The sequence below is a fragment of the Hesperophylax consimilis genome, chromosome 9, assembly GCF_061612785.1.
Source record: "Hesperophylax consimilis isolate HC1 chromosome 9, BYU_Hcon_1.0, whole genome shotgun sequence".
NCBI lineage: Eukaryota > Metazoa > Arthropoda > Insecta > Trichoptera > Limnephilidae > Hesperophylax > Hesperophylax consimilis.
In genome coordinates, this window is record NC_142844.1 from 26,755,220 (window position 1) to 26,773,195 (window position 17,976).

A 17,976-nucleotide genomic window follows, 5' to 3' on the forward strand; every position below is an offset into this window, starting at 1 on the left:
GCCATCCTTGCTACTATTAAACTACATGTGCCGACTAGGAATACAAGACAAAATATAACATTTTTCTGTAATACATACTCGACCAACTATCAGACACACTCACTGACCAATAGGATGCATGATCTGGGCAACAAGTTTGGGGGCGCTATTGATTTATTTATTAAAATATTGAAGACAATATTAGTGATTTCTAAACGAAAATTTGAAACAGAAAAATCAGAAAAGGAAACGGTCACATCTGGGACTCGAACCCAGGACCCTTGTCTTTCCGGGACAGTGCTCTACCAACTGAGCTAATGGGACCCTATTCCCCTCGGTCACTTTTAACTGTATTATACTTCGAATAAGAACTACTAACATTATCTTCATTTTTTCACCGCACATTTTTACTGGCAACTATAGTTGCCAATCAAAATGTGTGAAATCACTAATATTGTCTTCAATATTTAAATATTACAATTTGAGGTTTTACTTAATAAAGTTATTCCGAAAAATAAAAAAGATTTATTTATTGACTCCATGTATAGAATGTACACCATAATCTACACCAACACTTTATTGAATCCTACAAATTTGAGTAGCGTTGGTAAATTAGTTTTAATGTTTTGTCTTATATGTAGTGTTGTTGTAATTTCTTTTTTACTTTATGTTACTCTTACGTTTTACTAATTTTGCTTCATATTTTTTAATATTTTCTTATTATACTTGTAATCACTATTTTACAAGTGTGTATTTTGTACCTTCTTTAAAATGGATTATATCTATTTACTGTCAATATCTCCTGTATAATACATATTCTCCTATGTACACTGCATCATGTATCACTTCTATGTAAAAGCCTTTTTAGGCGTATATATATATATAAATAAATAAATAAATATTTGTTTTAATATCTATTTTAAATTTATTTTAAACATCTTTTTATGAAATGTATAAGTACTATATTTCTAATTAAATTCTAATTTTCTCTTCTTGTCGCGTCTGTTGGTGCAACCCCATGCTGCACACGCCACAACCATGGTTCAAACAATCCAAAATATTTAATTAAACTTGATAAACTTGCAATCAATTCTCCATTGTACACAAGCAGGCAAATCACGGCTGACCTTTACAAGATGGCGGATCGGCTCTTCAAATCACTACGGGCGCTGCTATACGGGAGGTAGGGTGATTGGCGATCTAGTCTACTATGGGTGTTATATATCTATGATCCAGTGCAATCCAGTGATGCCATACCTACCGAAATTTCGGTAAATCATCGACTTCAAAAATATACCGAAATTTTCGAAAATCTAGCGAATTCAATTTATTGACATCCACAGTATATGTACTGAAGTTTTTGCATTCTGGGATCAACCTTTTTAATTCTCCACATACCTCCCCCCCCCCCGTGGATTTGAAAATAGGTGGGTATTTTTTCCCCCAAATTCTCTACCCCATCCCTCCCATCCCCATATGATTTGAAAATATCTGGGGAATTATTATTGTCTGAAATTCGTTAACCACCCCTTCCCCCATGGATTTCATAATATTGTGGGGAATCATTCGTCTCCCGAAAATGTCTAGATTTTTTCACTCAAATCAAGCGATTTTCATTTTCGCGGTATGACATCACTTATGTATGCTGTCTTGTTTATGTTCTTATCTATTTATTTTGACGTTTGGTTTTCAAAACGCAATTTAATTACGATTCGATGAAAATGGGATTGGAAATCCAATAATTCCAATAATTCATTGGAAAGTCATTTATGAGGAATGTATCCTCGACACAGCAATATTCGTTCAAAATATATGGCTCAAATGTTTGTTTTACATAGTCAAGAAGTTTTTATATAAGTAGCTCCAGTTCGTTCAAATAGAAACCTATTTGAATTCGGACCATCGAAAATGTTAACAATGGAACAAACAACGGCTCCAAATAATATCGCAAAATACGACCAAACCTCTTTTACGATAGGTTTGACCCTCGCTATTTTATCAAGCGTTTTTATAGGGTCTAGCTTTATTATAAAAAAGAGTGGTTTGAAACGTTTGGGTGGTCTTGGATATCTGAGAGCAGGATCTGGAGGTTTCAGATATCTGAAAGACTGGGTTTGGTGGCTGGGACTGACCATGAGTGAGTATTATCAGTAATACACCTAAGCTATCTACAACATTCATGCTCATCAGTATTGACTTATCCTCTAACTAAACTTTTTAATTTGTCCATAAAAACTGGCATTTTTCCGATAAAATGGAAAACAAGCTTTCTGTCTCCAATATTCAAGAAAGATGATAAATCTGATATATCCAACTATAGACCTATCTGTATCCAGTCGTCAATCCTGAAAATACTTGAATCTGTCCTGCTCTCTGAACTCTCGCCTGAAATCAATAAAGTAATTTCACATTGATAACACGGTTTCATAGCAAAAAGATCTACTCTAGCAAACTTAATGATATATCAGGAATATATAACTAATTCCATGAACAATCGTCTTCAAACAGATGTAGTGTACACAGACTTTAGTAAGGCTTTCGACAAAGTCTCACATAAAATTCTTTTAAGCAAACTAAGATCCCTAGGTATAACTGGGCATATTTTAAGATGGTTCGAAAGCTACCTTCACAAAAGAAAAATATCAGTAAAAATCAATTCACATTTTTCACATCACTTTGAAATCTTCACCGGAGTCCCACAGGGGTTACATCTGGGCCCAGTGTTATTTTCCTTGTTTATCAACGACATAACTACCATCTTTGATGGAGTTATGATTCTTTTATTTGCGGACGATTTAAAAATTTACAAAACAATAACTAATCTTAATGACTGTAGCGTATTGCAATCAAATCTTGTGAGGCTACAAGAGTGGTGCACCCTTAATGAACTGTTTCTCAACATTGAAAAATGTCAATCAATAACTTTTACCCGAATCAAAAATCCCATTAAATATCAATATAGCATCAACAACAATGTCCTAAAATGAGTTGAACAAATTAAAGACCTTGGTTATATTATTTGACAGTAAATTAACTTTTGTTCCTCATATAAATGAAATAACCAACAAGGCCATGAAATGCCTGGGGTTCATTCTGAGGATGATAAAAGAATTTAAAACAATTAATTCCTTCAAATTGCTTTATACTGGGTTGGTAAGAAGTAATTTGGAGTACAACTCAACAATCTGGGCTCCATTTTATAAGACTCATCAGCAAAAAATCGAAAGAGTACAACATAAATTTCTAAGGTTTATTAATTACAAACTTGGAATACCAATCGAAGAACTTAATTATACATGTCTAATGGAATTACTAAACCTAAGCGATTTAACTACAAGACGCACAGTGAGTGACTTAGTTTGCCTTTTCAATATATCTAATGGCAACCTGGACGCCCTCGATTTAACGAGCTTAATTAATTTGCGTATACCTACCCGTGATACCCGTTTAAATGCTCTATATTTTGTTACCAAATCTGCCAATAATTACTTCGTAAACTCTCCAATTCAAAGGCTTCATACACTTGGAAACAAATATAGTTCAATCGATGTCTATCATTTCCAATCGGTTTCCAAATTTAAAACCAAAATATTAGAACTTTTAAAATAAAACAATAAACATCTAGCTATTGCACCTCTTATTGAATTATTTCCTCAAGATTGACAAAACAGGCTTATACCTACAAACTATCATGTTTAGATTTGCTTTTTGCTTGGTTTTATATGTCTAATGGTCAGGGCCGCCGACAGCTAATCTGGGCCCCAAGTCTAGTAGACTATACCGGGCCCCCTCCCCACAACTTACCGGGGGGGGGGGAGATAACAATTAATAAGTTCATGCTTACCTGCTACTGCTAGGAATACTACTTCATTACCTTTTCTTATACCATTATACCAATCATTCGAATTTAGCATAATTATTCAATGGAAATGTTTAAAAAGTTATGGTGAATACTCGAGATAAAATACTTGTGTTTCTTGTTTGTGTGTATTTACATATTCTTCGTTAATCAAGATATCTTGAGGCTAAATTAAATTATTATATTTGAAAGACAGAAAACAGGTAACAAAAATAAATAATCAATTTTCAAAACCAATGGAAAATAAATTAGGAGTACCGCAGTGATCGATCCTTGGACCCCTATTGTTCATAATCTATAAGTCTATATTAATGACATGGTGAAAATATTTTCAAAATGCAAAGTACGACTATTTGCCGATGATACACTTATATACTTAATTGGAGATAACTATAAAGAACTAATAAATATTTTAAATAATGAACTAGATGATGTATCAAGATTGTCATCTAAAATTTTGCTTTTCTACTTTTCTTGTTTGCAAAGCTAGTTATAACATCATCAAAATCCAAGTTTCTGGCCAGACCATTTTCTAAAGATAACATTCCCAAACTTGTTAAACGTTCTTGACCCATTGATAGCGATAGCTCATTATTAGTGTTATATGAATGAGTCGCTTCGTTCTTCACTTAAAACTTCACAATGACACAACGCCACAACGATCACTTTACTTTAAACAGTTCAAACGAAACACTACTTAACCTGACTAAACCATAAAACCATACCAAACTCAGCGCGCAGCGATTCCGCTATGACTGTCGCCGACGGATTGCCGACGCGACGGTCTGCCGATCGGGTCGGTAGGGCCCGGGGGTGAGTATGAGCGGGGGCGCGGCGGGCGGCTGCATCGCCCCTCCCACAGCGGGCCGGCCGGCATGGCGTGCTTGTAGCTTGAGCTGTGAGTGGCACGCTCTGAGATCGTGTTCACACACATGCGTGGGATGACGTAATTCAGCATATCGCTCGCCATATATTCCAATTTGGAATGTACGGCGAACGTTATGCCGAAATACGCTATCCCTCGCATATTATAGCTGTGTGCTGTGTGTGAACTCGCTCTGACAGTTGGGCCTACGGAGCGTGCGGGCCTGGGCGCCCGGCCCACGTCCGTTCCTAGTGTCATTGGCATTTTTTAGTAAAATATCCGGGCCCCGTCCCGGGCCCCCTTTAGGCCCGGGCCCCAAGTTTCGGACTTGGCTAACGTGCCCTCTCGGCGGCCCTGCTAATGGTGAATGTAATATTATTGCTTTACCATTCTTTATTTATAATCTGCACAATATTTTTTTTTATATAAACTATGTAAAATGGCTGACCGATCGCCCTCGATTGAGCAGGCCACTACAACCAGTCAAACGCAGTATATTTGTTAACAATACTGCCAATAATAATTATTTCGTTAGCTTTCTAACTCAAAGGCCTCATACACTATGTGTCGTATTGTATCATGTTACTGCTGCCACTACCTAGCATTTACATATAAACTTTACATTTCTTATTAACTAATTTAAGTCTGTATAACTTAGGAGTAGGAATATTCTTATTTTTGTACTATTTACTTGCTGTTATAATATGTCAAATGGATATGGTTATATGTATTTTTACTATTACTTTTGTGAACTTGCAATCTTCAGAATATTATTTTTTTATTAACTATGTATGTAAAAGCCCAATGGGCATATAAATAAATAAACATAATAAGCTGTCTGCACAGAGCATTTTAGCTTTGTGTAGACAATGATTGATAAATAATTAGATATTTTATGTTTCTTTGAGACAAAGGATTCAAACATTCCCGCCACAAAATCTTATTGCAAAATAATACTTTTGTTTGTGCAATATTTCTGATAAAACTACTTTTTATTATTTTTCCAGTGGGGGTTGGAGAAGCCTTGAATTTCGTGGCGTACGCCTTTGCTCCCGCATCGCTCGTCACTCCACTTGGAGCTCTTAGTGTGCTCGTAGCTGCTATCTTGTCATCCAAGTTCCTGAAGGAACGCCTCAACTTTATCGGAAAGGTGAGTTCTATCGTGATAATAAAATTTAAAATATTTTTTTTTTTGCTCTACTGAATTATGAAAGAACACAAATAAAATATTTTTTCTTTAATTTTCAGTTGGGTTGCTTCCTCTGTGTAGTTGGCTCCACTATCATAGTCATCCACGCTCCCAAGGGCGAAGAAATCTACTCCTTGGAAGAGTTGGAAATGAAAATTCAAGAACCACTCTTCTTAACTTATTTAATGTTTGTCATGTTTATATCTGGCGCCGTTCCGTTCTACTTGGGACCCAAGTACGGAAGACAGAATATTCTTGTTTATCTGATATTGTGCTCCGCAGTGGGGAGTCTGACTGTCGTCTTTTGCAAAGGCATTGGTATTTCTTTAAAACAAACCTTTACAAGCGACACAAATGAACTTTACAACTACGGTTTATGGACTCTCTTAATCGCGACGATCTTATGTATAATGATACAAATGAATTATTTGAACAAATCCTTAGATCTGTTTAACACTAGTTTAGTAACTCCAGTTTATTACGTCATGTTCACCTCTCTGGTTCTCATTGCCTCGTCTATTCTCTTCCAAGAATGGAAGAACATGTCGGGTGTGGATATTCTAGGTAGCGGTTGTGGCTTTTTGACTGTAATTGTTGGAATCATACTGCTGAATGCCTTCAAAGATTTAGATGTTCATTTTAAAGAGATTTACTCGACGTCCAGGAGAGATATAACCACGCCTGAAAATGGAGACATGGATTCCGATCGCAGAATAGAAATATCTTATGGAAGTACACGCAACACAAGAGGATAATTATATTTAAATAGGAACAATTAACAATTCTGCACATGGACATTTTTGCCAACTTGTATATAGCGTTTGTCATGTCCCACGATTTTTATTGGTTTTTCCATAGTTACAAATATGTATTCATACTCCAATAGGAAAGTTATAAATTTTGACTTGCAACATTATTTTATTTATTCAGTTAAAAAAAAACTGTCTATATTTTTTATTAATCATTTAGATGTGTGTTTTTACCATGTCCCATTTCTATGTTCAATTAAACAAAGTCTGATTTCGTATTTAATTTTAGGTATTTGAGATTCATTTTGTGGCGTAATTTTTTAATAGCTTAATTTTTTTTCAAATATAGTTTTTATGCAAATTTGGACCAACATTGAAAAAATCAAATTTAATATTTCTGGTAAATAATCTGTTATTTCCATTACGTGACCATATTTATTTATGTTTAACACCCTTTTTAGGGGCTTTTACGTAGGAAAAGTTTATAAAATCATACACAATTATATTACTATCAAACGGTTTTTTTTATACATAACTGAAGTGACCCAGCAACAATCTTTTGTATTTATGAAGTGATAAATTGAAGATTTCCACTGAAGAATCCACATTATTACCTTCCAATAGTAATGTGAGCCAAGAATCCACATTACATATTACCCTCCAATAGTGTTCTGGGCCAAGAATCCACATTATTACCCTCCAATAGTGTTCAGGGCCAAGAATCCACATTATTACCCTCCAATGGTATTCTGGGCCAAGAAACCACATTATTACCCTCCAATAGTGTTCAGGGCCAAGAATCCACATTATTACCCTCCAATGGTATTCTGAGCCAAGAAACCACATTATTACCCTCCAATAGTGTTCTGGGCCAAGAATCCACATTATTACCCTCCAATAGTATTCTGGGTCAAGAATCCACATTATTACACTCCAATAGTGTTGGGCCATGAGGAGTACATAATATTACAGTATTAAGTCCCAGAATTTCTGCACTGAAAAAAAAATTCCCACTTCTAGAATCTGGTATCGCTGGAAACTTGACACAATCACTCAAGTGATTTTTGGTAAATTGTGGCAAATTTGCAAAAACATTTTGAGCGATCGCTTTTCGTAATATGCCAAATTTATTGAACCTAATATGGGATAGGCGGCGAAATCTAGGTGGATTCATTGGCTTTAAACCGCAGTAAGCAATTCATATGTTTCCATATTAATATTTCGAGGAATGATATTAATTACATAATATGATAAATGTATATACATAGGCCAATCGCTCGAGCGGATAAATAAAACATAGAAGTAACGAAATGGAATGTATAAAAATGATTAAAACATGTACAAATTTTGACAAAAATGCCCATATACAATATTAGCAAGTTAGATTTGTAGATAAAATAGAGTAAGTACTGATAGGCAACCAAGTGTAGCTATAAAGATTGCTCAAGAGTGCTCGAGAGATTAACAATCAAATAATTGATTTGTTTGCATGTGTGTATCCTGATGAACTAGTCGAACATTCCAAACACTTGACAGATAACATAGTTATAGTCATTAGATCATAGATTTTCTGGAGAAAATTTAATATATTTTTTAAATGCATCTTATATTTGAATATCCATTTTGTTTTCGGGAATCAATGAATGCAAATCTTGGAAGCGGAAATTAATCCACTTCCAATTGAGCTGAAACTCAGCAGATAGACTCATTGTCGATGACAATGCATTCTATTAACTTTTGGTGACAACACACGTGGACGTATACGCATTTCTCTGAAATCGGATGACATTACAACAGTTAGGGGGTATTTCACTATCTCTGATTATGTTCTGACCAAGCACTTATCCGCGGATTAGTCATTTTTTCGTTTTCACTATATCTGAATAACGCTAACGCTCGGGTTAAAGTTAGATTTGACTAATCAGTGCTCGAACTTCACGTAAGGCGCTATTCCTCGAATCAAAGATGGCGTCAAAACATTCCGAGTTTGACAGCTGAGAAGTGAGTCGAATTTTGTAGAATGAATTTTGAATGCTTGTATGATCCATCCTGAATTATTTGATTGTGTTCAAAATAAGAAACAATGTATTAATTCGACAGGAATCTATCTAAAATGACCTGATAATCAACATAACATAACCAAAAAAATGCACGGTGTGCGGACTGTGACGCATGACAGCCGTGGCAGTAGATGGAGTAACTGCAAACATTTTGCGATGTTGCCAGACTATTTCGAGTGTTATCTATCCGGAAGTTCGAAACAATGGTGAAACGGTCGCCGTTGAATAACGAAGTTATTCTGATCTTTAAATCCAGCCAACGGATAGCTAGTCAGATATTTAGCCTGACATAGTGAAATACCCCCTTAATATACAAAATAAATATCAGTCCTACCCGGTCTGCATTTGGCGAGGTTTTTAGCGTAGTTGTCCCTGGGAAGAATGGTTCAATCCTCAGACAAACCAAAAAAAAGTTTTTAAAGACATTTTAAAATAGATGTATTATAAGTAAAGCAACTTTTTTATTACGGGTTGATTTTTTTATAATTATACTAGCGTCAGCTAAAATAATATATTACATGTACCCGACGTTGCTGGGGGTTATCCTCAGGAGGTAGACATATACCATCGCGGACTTTTCTGTAGGCCTGTTTAAGATATACAATTCCGTAGTAAATTATGTTGATGTATCTCATCATATTTTTTTTAGACTTGATTAAAAAACATCGAATTTTTCTACTTTCTATAAATATAACATGTATGTATTATAATTGTATACATACATAAACCTTCCGGAAGAAATTCTCTAAATGATTGTGAAAACCCATTGCGTAGTTTAGAAGAACTAAATGTCGACAGACACATCAGCGACTTTTTTATTTAGATATTTGATGATACAAACATAAATTTCAAAGTTTTGCTGAAAAATAAGTATAACAAATAGCATTCCATGATTTTTTTCGACCTTTTTTGCTTCCATCATGACACTACCCTGAAGAGTCATGGCCAGCTCAGTGGCAGACTTCAGATGTGAAAATCTAGCACCTTGTTGTGGACCCAACTGGTAAACTGCCAGAGCTCTCTCCCTCGGAAGACGTTAACCTCACTGAACCGCATCCGGTGCAGTCACAGTCTTTGTGCGTATGTGATGCACAAATGGGGCCTAAAGCATTCTGGATTATGTGAATGTGAACATATTCAAATAGAACACATCATGGAAGAATGTCCCCCTCATCAGTATTGCAGAGGCAGATCTGTGCTGAACCAAGTGACTCCCGATGCCGTCCACTGGCTGAATAACCTCAGCATCCCATTCTAACCCCCACTAACCAACCCTCACCATAAGAAGAATAATTCTAAGAGAGGAAAAAAATTATTACTTTATATTTTAATGTTATTTATTGAATGATAATTTGTTTTTGTTTTAAACTACATAGGTATAGTCTGATATTATTTTAAGGAAAATACTCAATATTGTTGGCTTACTGCAAAAAATAACAAACCAACTTTTCCAAGATTCCAATTTAATTAGAAAAAAATTGAGTACTTACTGTCGTACTTATTTAGATTTTTACACGCCTGTTCAACGTTGGTGTGGTAAAGCCGGCTTCGAGCCTGGTTTAAGGCTGTTTTTACCAAACAAACGCCATGGTAATATAGTGATTTATTTTTGGGATATTATGCCATGTTGCGCTACCTCCTTCTTTAGCCAACATTTCGGACAGCATTACAGTATCCGTCATCAGGGCAGATGTTCAAAGATTGTGGTGAAGTGTGTACTTATGTATGTATATGTGATACCGTGTCGTCAACTTCAATCCTCTTTACACATCTGCCCTGATGATAGACACTGTAATGCTATCTGAAACGTTGGCTAAAGAAGGAACTAGCGCAACACGGCGTTAATCTCAAATCTATCCGCCATAAGTCAAGTTTTTCACTGGTCTAACCTTACGCACTGCGTAATATTTACACCTCGTTTTTTTAGTAAGGCTGTTAGATTTTTTTGATTGTCAATGAATTGCTAATCTTGTCAAAGATAAGTTTTCTTAGTTGATGATATTTTGCAGCAAGCCAACATGTGTGGCCGTGTGGCCTTCATCCATCTAGTGGTCTGATAATGGCTAGTAATTTATGATTCAGTATTCTTCCAATCATTTTACTGTTTAAGTACATACATGTCTTATGTATAATGTGTAATGTGTAGGTCTGTTATCTCATGTCTACAAAATAACAGGATTATTATTTGATATTTCACAATTTTGTACTAAGCTGCATCGCAAGCAGCCATTTTGACAGTCAATATCTGAAAAGAGAAAATAAATATATTTAGACAATTGTTATGTTTGATCATTTCCGTGGCTAAAGGTATTTCTATCCACATTTCTCTCAAAAAAAAATTATCTTTTCCGATTGGAAGATACTACCAGTATCCCCCTGGTGCAAGACCACCATTCAGAATTGAAACGTTGCTCCAAATGGCTTTAGCCGTGTTTAGTGACTAGATCTGAATAGCCAGGTACTTCCTCACCTTCCTCTTTCCCTTCCCCACTTACCTTCAGCCTCACAACATCCCCCAATTGGGGATGCCATAGTCTCACTAGCTCCAGACGGGAGCAGTTGGGACTCTTGTGAGGTATTCACTATAAAAAAAAAAAAAAAAAAATTTTATGTCCGAAAAACTAAACCCTTCCACACACTTTTCCACAAATGATCATCTAGTCCAGGGGTGTCCAAACTAGATGGGACCCAGGGCCAATAAAAAAGACTAAATACATTGGTGGGCCGCAAAATATTTATAAAAATAAAATACTGGTAATAATACGTAATATCGTTATTTTATTATCTACTTTTTCATTAATTTGTCTTTTACAATTCTGTCAACATCAACCTCAATACTAGTGGTAGCTAGGCGCAGTGCATGTTTAAGTGAAGTATCTGTCAATGAAGACCTGTATTTCGATTTAATAAACTTCATTGTTGAATATGCACTTTCACAAAGGTAGGTACTGCCCATCATCGAGCCCATTTTTTGCCCGAAATTCGTCAGTTTCGGGAAACGTTCAGCGAGGAGCTTAAAAAAATCAATTCCTGTTTCCGGACTTTTTTTTGAAGTCGGTTAAAAAAAGGTTCAATGGGCCGCAATAATCTAAACCGTGGTTTGGACAGCCCTGATCTAGTCAATCAACATTATGCAAGTGCATTATATAAGCAAAATAAATACAACACAATACAAGAACAACACGTCAACTCACCAGAGATCAAATGGGAAAATAATTCACCGACTCCAGATATTTTCATATCAGAGGGTTCGGCTCGGTAGAACTTCTAACAGGGCCTATAAATCCTACTGATCCCTCAACATAAATATTTAAAAAATCTTTCGTTATCCTACATGTATTCAAAATGACCGACTTTTGCATCTTTATGTATAAATTTTTTGATAGATCTAATATGCCAAAAAATGAGAGAGCTAGGTATAATGCCAGTAGCTGAAATAACGAATGGTAATATTTTTATAGTCGGAGAATGCCAAATTCTCCTTATCTCATTTCCTAAATCTGTGTATTTTCTTATTTTTTCATTAACAGATTTTTGAATATTACAGGAATTTTAATATGAATTGAAAAATTTTAAATTTTATATGAAATGCTAATATCATCATATTGGTCAAACTTCAAATGATGGGACAAATCAAACTTTTTTCTTCTCATAAAATCCTATCACACACAGATGTATCCATATTGGAAGCACTTTTTTTTAAATAGCTTATGTGGTCTGTCCTGGGAACATTCCTAGGTTCGTAGAAAATATATACTTAACAAGGTTCACTCATCGACGGAGTAGAGTGGTGATTGGTTAGAAAGAGCCTGAAGTTCCGATGGGAAATTTAAATTTATTGCTATACAAGTGGCGTCGAGTGACTATGAATGCATTTGCAAATGATTTATTTATAATAATAATAAATAATATTTGGATGATTTGTATAGTGTCGTTTTTTTGTGAAAAATGACCTCAAGGGCGCAGATATTACAGTAATTATTATATTAAAATTAATGTTTGGGTAAAATTTGGCACCCCTAGTCAGAACCAGTAGACGCCTAGAGATAGGTGAGTACTGTAATCAATAACAAAAACCAAAAAATACTTGCAGAACTTAATAATAATATTATTAAATTTGATTTATATTAAATTTAAAAAAAAATTAAATGGAGTTTTACGAATTAAACACAAAAACAATAAATAAAATACATCACGGGCGATGTGTTCGGACATCGGTATTATCAGCGATATACTTGACAATTGGGCACACGGAGTGGACTGCTCCAACTGCGCCCGCATAGTGCCAGCCCTGACTTTGATGATGTAGAATCGTGGTTATTAGAGCCTCTTGTACCGATATATTTTGTTTACATTAAAATTTTCAAATTAAAAATCTCATTTAGCAAACTATCATGACAAGGATATGAAAGTGTGGAGAGTAATTTTATTCAAACCAAGATATATTATAGCCTTGGTGAAAGTTGTGAAAGTTATTCAGAATCAGAATGTTGCTTGAAATGGCTTTAGCCGTATTTGGTGACCACATGTGAATAGCCAGGTCCCCATCTTCCTCTTACCGAAATAGCCCAAACCCTTTTCATCACAGCTAAATGGAATAATAGAATTTATTTATAATACATACAACATAATTATACTGAAAAAAGCCAAACTTTAATGTGGATTTATTTTTTAACATTAACTCCACACAGGAGGCCCTGAGAAAAATAATTTCCCTCAGGGGCTACGTCATCTTTGGGGATGCTGTGTAGAGGGTCTTTTTGAGAAGATGAGGTTGTCCCTCCTACCACATGGGTCTTGAAGAGAAGAAACATGAGTTGAAATCAATAACGAGTGGTACCATTGACCCATTCTCGTGAGATAAATAATGTCAACCAAGTATAAATGTTGGGCGCACATTTGGCATGATTTCTGACTATGCACCAGTGCCCAAGGGATAAATGACACTAGTTCCTCGGATCATCTTCCATCGAAATACCGGTAGAACATGGTAGCATTACCAGCTGACGCCTGTGTTCTAAAAATTGCAAACCGTTTGCTAAGACAGGGGAATCTATCAAACTGACGGCCCGTTTCCGCACTGAATCAAGGCTCCAGACCAGAGGTGGCTGCCAAATTCAACAGAGGTTAAAAGTATGCAGTGATGATGTATTCAAAATATGTACAAACCTATATATGTAAATGCGTGGAAATATGTACCGAAAATAATATTTAATATCTGATGCTGCTCGGTTTTATGTATGGTTTGGGATAAAGTTTTGAGGTTTCGAATTGTAGTGTACCGGAAAACTGCATGTAGTTTTAAGGTCGAGATAATATTACCCCCGATTTTATACCTACAATGTTATTACTGTTAAAAAAACTACTTTGATTCGACTCCCTATATCATTCCAATACAGAGAAAATGCATTTAAGTCTTCCTCGGGTGTCTCTGGCTTTTTCTACTATTCACTTCTATATACCACATTGTTACTGTTAAAAAACTACATCTTATTAACTTGACTAATTTGACTCGTATGTACAAACATAAGTGCAAGGAAACATAGATTTACCAAAAACTAATATTATGTATATAGTGAAAAGTAAAGGGGATTGTTCATTTCGGACTTCAAGCTACATCATGAGGTTACGAACGGCCCGATATGTTTTTTTCCAGAAAGTGCCCGAATGAACGACCCTTGGGAACAGTCCACCGAACACATTGCGAGGATGATAACGAAGGGACTGAGAGTTGTAATCTAACTTGTGGAAAGGCTAACTTTATGGCACTGAGAATCCTATCTGTTTCACTCAGTCTTTCCATACAATACGATTGACAAACAATAAATTTATATAAGCATTAGTAGAATATGATTTAAAATTTTCACGGCCGAAAGTATATTTGTTATTGGGGTGTTATGCCGTGTTGCGCTAACTCCTTCTTTAGCCAACGTTTCGGACAGCATTGCAGTGTCCATCATCAGGGCAGATGTGTTATTTGAGGTTGTGGTGAAATGTGAGCTTATGTATGAGGATGTGATACCGTGTTGCCAGCTCCAACCCTCTGAGCTAACATTAACGTATCATTTTTTATTTAAAGTAGTTTTCTTCGTTTAGCTCTGGTGTAGCCGTCAATTACCGGATACCAAGAACTATTGAGCTTAGCTCCATCGTCAAAAAGCATTAGAAGGTTTGACTGGAACCTTGCCAAGTACTTTAACCTTTTAAGGGCATTGACATGTTCTGGTATGACTAAAATTTGTTTGCAAAAAAAATAATTTATGCCTTCTCATGAGTTACGTGTATTTTGCCGTCAACTTTGTTAAGACAGTAAGCAGCCCAGAAAGAGTTAATATGGTCATAGAATGAAAATGATCTACGCACCCCAGTATTCTGGTTGAGAATGGCTCTGACATTTTTTTGTATTATTCTGTACGGAATAAAAATGTCAAGTATCTGATTGTTTTTAGGGACCTCAATAATGATACGATCCTCCCCAACATCCACTTGAACATCTGTCGCAGATATCTGGAAAATTAAATGAATTTAATAATTCACTACACAAGATTGGGGTGATTAACAATTTATTTTGGAGATGTTAATAGAAAGTCTTACCATTGCATCAATATTGAATTCTCCTATAAGATACTCTACTTTACCAGCTACGGGCTCTCGCCTCAGTTTGTATTTGATTTCAGAAGCTTTGGGTTTTTCCTCTAGTGCATTTCCATTTGAAACCGGTTCTGATTTGTCTAAATCCTCAATAGCTTTGTTTTGTACTGCTTTTATTTCCTCAATCAGAGGAGTATACGTTTTATCAAGGACCTTCTCCACATCTCTCTTCTGAATTCTGTGTGTCATGAGAATGCCCATAGATTTTTTATTCTTCAGTATAACGTATTTGTTTGCCTCTAGTTCAAGTTGATATTTGTCTTCAAGCCCATCGAAAACAACAGTCAAGAAGAAGGAATTGAAGATGGGTTTTTTCTGAACTTTTTCAAAGAATTTAGTGTTGATAGCGACGTCGTACACATCAACAGGCTGCCCTTGGCAGTCCCCCTCGCTGTGGGCGTCCCCCAGGCTCATGGGGACTCGGTAGAGGGAAGGTTCATCTGAACTCAATATTTTAACCAAATCATCTTCGGATATGTCATCGGGTGCCGGTATTTGATCAGTCTGACAAATGTTGATGAACACTTTTGTTTTTTCATTCTTTTTCCAAGTTTTAACACAAAAACCTGCAAATCAAATCGATATCTCGGAAACATTTCAAAGTAAAATAGGATCATGAAGTTTTATAATAAATTATGAAATACATATAAATGACGCCTATGCTGTGTAAAAGTGACTAAAGGAACTAAAAGTGGAAACTGTGGCCTGCCTACTCAAGTGCCACCTCGCAAGAGCGCCCCTGCCTGTATAGTGTAAAGACAGGGGAACTAAGTCGCCACCCAGTTGGACAGCATTGTGAGTCGGGTTAAGGTAGGGGCTATAGGAAGGAATTTATTAATGCAGATCTTGAAGAGGCCCGGATTATATACAGGAGGAAAAACAGATGCCGGGAGCTTGTTTCACATACGAGCCGACTTACACAAAAATGAGCCGAAGAAACAACCCTTTCTCATGAAGCCAATATCAACTGTCTGTCAAGTTTCAGGCATGTGCACCGGGGATCAATGCTGCTAGCTCCATAGAGCAGATTCCATTAAAATATCTGCAGAACAGACTCAGAATGCCCACATTGTGTCTGCATTAGAGATGGCAATCGGTCTGCTAACAGCGGATTGTCAATCAGACAGACAGCCCTCTTTTGCGCAGAATCAAGTATAATATATATACACTCCCGTTCAATTGTTGGGCACTTGAGATTTGTACAGGGTTAACAGCTGTTCACTATTGAAGAATCTGCTAGCTCTATACATCAAATTGCACCAGACAGTCATTGATCTCCCTCTTTACAGAAATGTTGTTATATCTACAATCTTAGCATGAAAAACAGCAAAAATAACTAATTTTCAATGGTTCTTGTACATTTATTTAATGCAGCTAGTACATTGAAGGGAACAAACACCCAAAAATCAATATAATACCTGGCGATGGTTTGACAAAGCTTGTATTGGGAATCTCAGGAGGACCGAAGTATTTCTTAATGTCGTCTTCCATACTGTTTTCCTGTTATGGAAGAAAAGGGCCCACATAATAATGCTCAGGTTAGCTAATGACATTTTTAAGGTACAACTATGATGGTATAAAATATACAAACCTTCGTTATCATTATATTTTTTTCGATGATGCTGGGATCTACATCCAGTAAAATTGATCCGTTATTTCTTGCCATTGCGAGTTACTTATTTTTGAAACCCTACAAACTATATATTTTAAAGCTGTAATAAAAACTTCAAAATAATTTTCATAAGCCTTGGAATCTGCAAAACCAACGAAATTGATTCAAGAGAAATCTAGTTGTATAATTAGGTATATTTAGTATTCTCCTTTTTGACAGATTTTAGTTTGGTTATGTTTTTATGTTGACAATAATGCATAGATAAGTTGTTCTCGTAGAAGAAAATGCAAATGTGTTACGTCTTACCATAATGTGACAGTTCCAATTAAGCCCGTCATTCCACGGATCGTAAAGCAATCGACATAAACCGAATGCCGCAAGACCGTCTGCAGAAAAGTTCTACACTGAACTGCGCTGCAGTTAGTTACCTTACTATCATAAATAAACCAATCACCTTACTATGGCGATTTTAATTTTCTGTTAGGCGTCTTGCATTCAGTTTATGTCGATTAATTACCGCTCCGTAGGACGACGGACTAAGTAAAATATTTGAAAGATATAATAATATAACTATATAAGTTGTCCATAATTGTTTTTAACCATTCAACAATGTTATTCCATATGGTGTTAGGAAAATAGTTATCAAATCATAAAAATATTTTTTTAACATGAGACAAGCTATTGTACATAAGAAATTTTTGAAAAAAAAAATCAAAATGACTCTTATTTTTGTTGTGTACTTGAAATATGTGTATTATTATTAAGTTTTCAGTTTCATCTTGGCATATCAAGTTATATTCCGTGACTTTTCAATACGTAAAGCATAATAAAAAAAATTAAACAGTGTTCTCCAGCCTTGCAATCTTTGTTTGTTGTCATTGAGTAGTTTGATGATTTTTTAGCTTATATTTTCTTATCCAAATTTCAAATCCACTTTCAATAGAAGAATAGATCTCGTACAAAATGCACAAATCAGATAAGGTTCGTAGAAAATATATTTAACAAGGTTGGC

General features: G+C 35.6%; 2 protein-coding genes across 2 annotated transcripts; one reads left to right on the top strand and one right to left on the bottom strand.

Annotated features, from left to right (window-relative positions):
• Positions 1-1,707: 1,707 nt before the first annotated feature.
• spict (magnesium transporter spict) lies at positions 1,708-10,362 on the top strand. Its single transcript, XM_089635837.1, has 3 exons — positions 1,708-2,116; positions 5,711-5,853; positions 5,952-10,362. The coding sequence occupies exons 1-3, from the start codon at positions 1,888-1,890 to the stop codon at positions 6,645-6,647; spliced, it is 1,068 nt and encodes a 355-aa protein (XP_089491963.1). The 5' UTR covers positions 1,708-1,887; the 3' UTR covers positions 6,648-10,362.
• A 135-nt stretch (positions 10,363-10,497) lies between these two features.
• On the bottom strand, positions 10,498-17,201 carry Pih1D1 (PIH1 domain containing 1). Its single transcript, XM_089635838.1, has 5 exons — positions 16,944-17,201; positions 16,771-16,852; positions 15,296-15,918; positions 15,065-15,208; positions 10,498-10,946 (listed from the first exon to the last, which is right to left on the bottom strand). Exons 1-5 carry the CDS (start codon positions 17,016-17,018, stop codon positions 10,908-10,910), a joined length of 963 nt encoding a protein of 320 aa, XP_089491964.1. The 5' UTR covers positions 17,019-17,201; the 3' UTR covers positions 10,498-10,907.
• Between the last annotated feature and the right edge of the window lie 775 nt (positions 17,202-17,976).

What these genes read in the sequence shown, in the direction of transcription:
- Pih1D1 (XM_089635838.1), bottom strand. Translation starts at nt 17,018, where the DNA reads ATGGCAAGAAATAACGGATCAATTTTACTGGATGTAGATCCCAGCATC. An exon ending in AAAATATAATGATAACGAAG is followed by an intron (nt 16,853 to 16,943) that starts GTTTGTATATTT and finishes CTTCCATAACAG; the next exon opens with GAAAACAGTATGGAAGACGA. An exon ending in AATTCAATATTGATGCAATG is followed by an intron (nt 15,209 to 15,295) that starts GTAAGACTTTCT and finishes TTAATTTTCCAG; the next exon opens with ATATCTGCGACAGATGTTCA.
- spict (XM_089635837.1), top strand. Translation starts at nt 1,888, where the DNA reads ATGTTAACAATGGAACAAACAACGGCTCCAAATAATATCGCAAAATAC. An exon ending in GTGGCTGGGACTGACCATGA is followed by an intron (nt 2,117 to 5,710) that starts GTGAGTATTATC and finishes TTATTTTTCCAG; the next exon opens with TGGGGGTTGGAGAAGCCTTG. An exon ending in GCCTCAACTTTATCGGAAAG is followed by an intron (nt 5,854 to 5,951) that starts GTGAGTTCTATC and finishes TTTAATTTTCAG; the next exon opens with TTGGGTTGCTTCCTCTGTGT.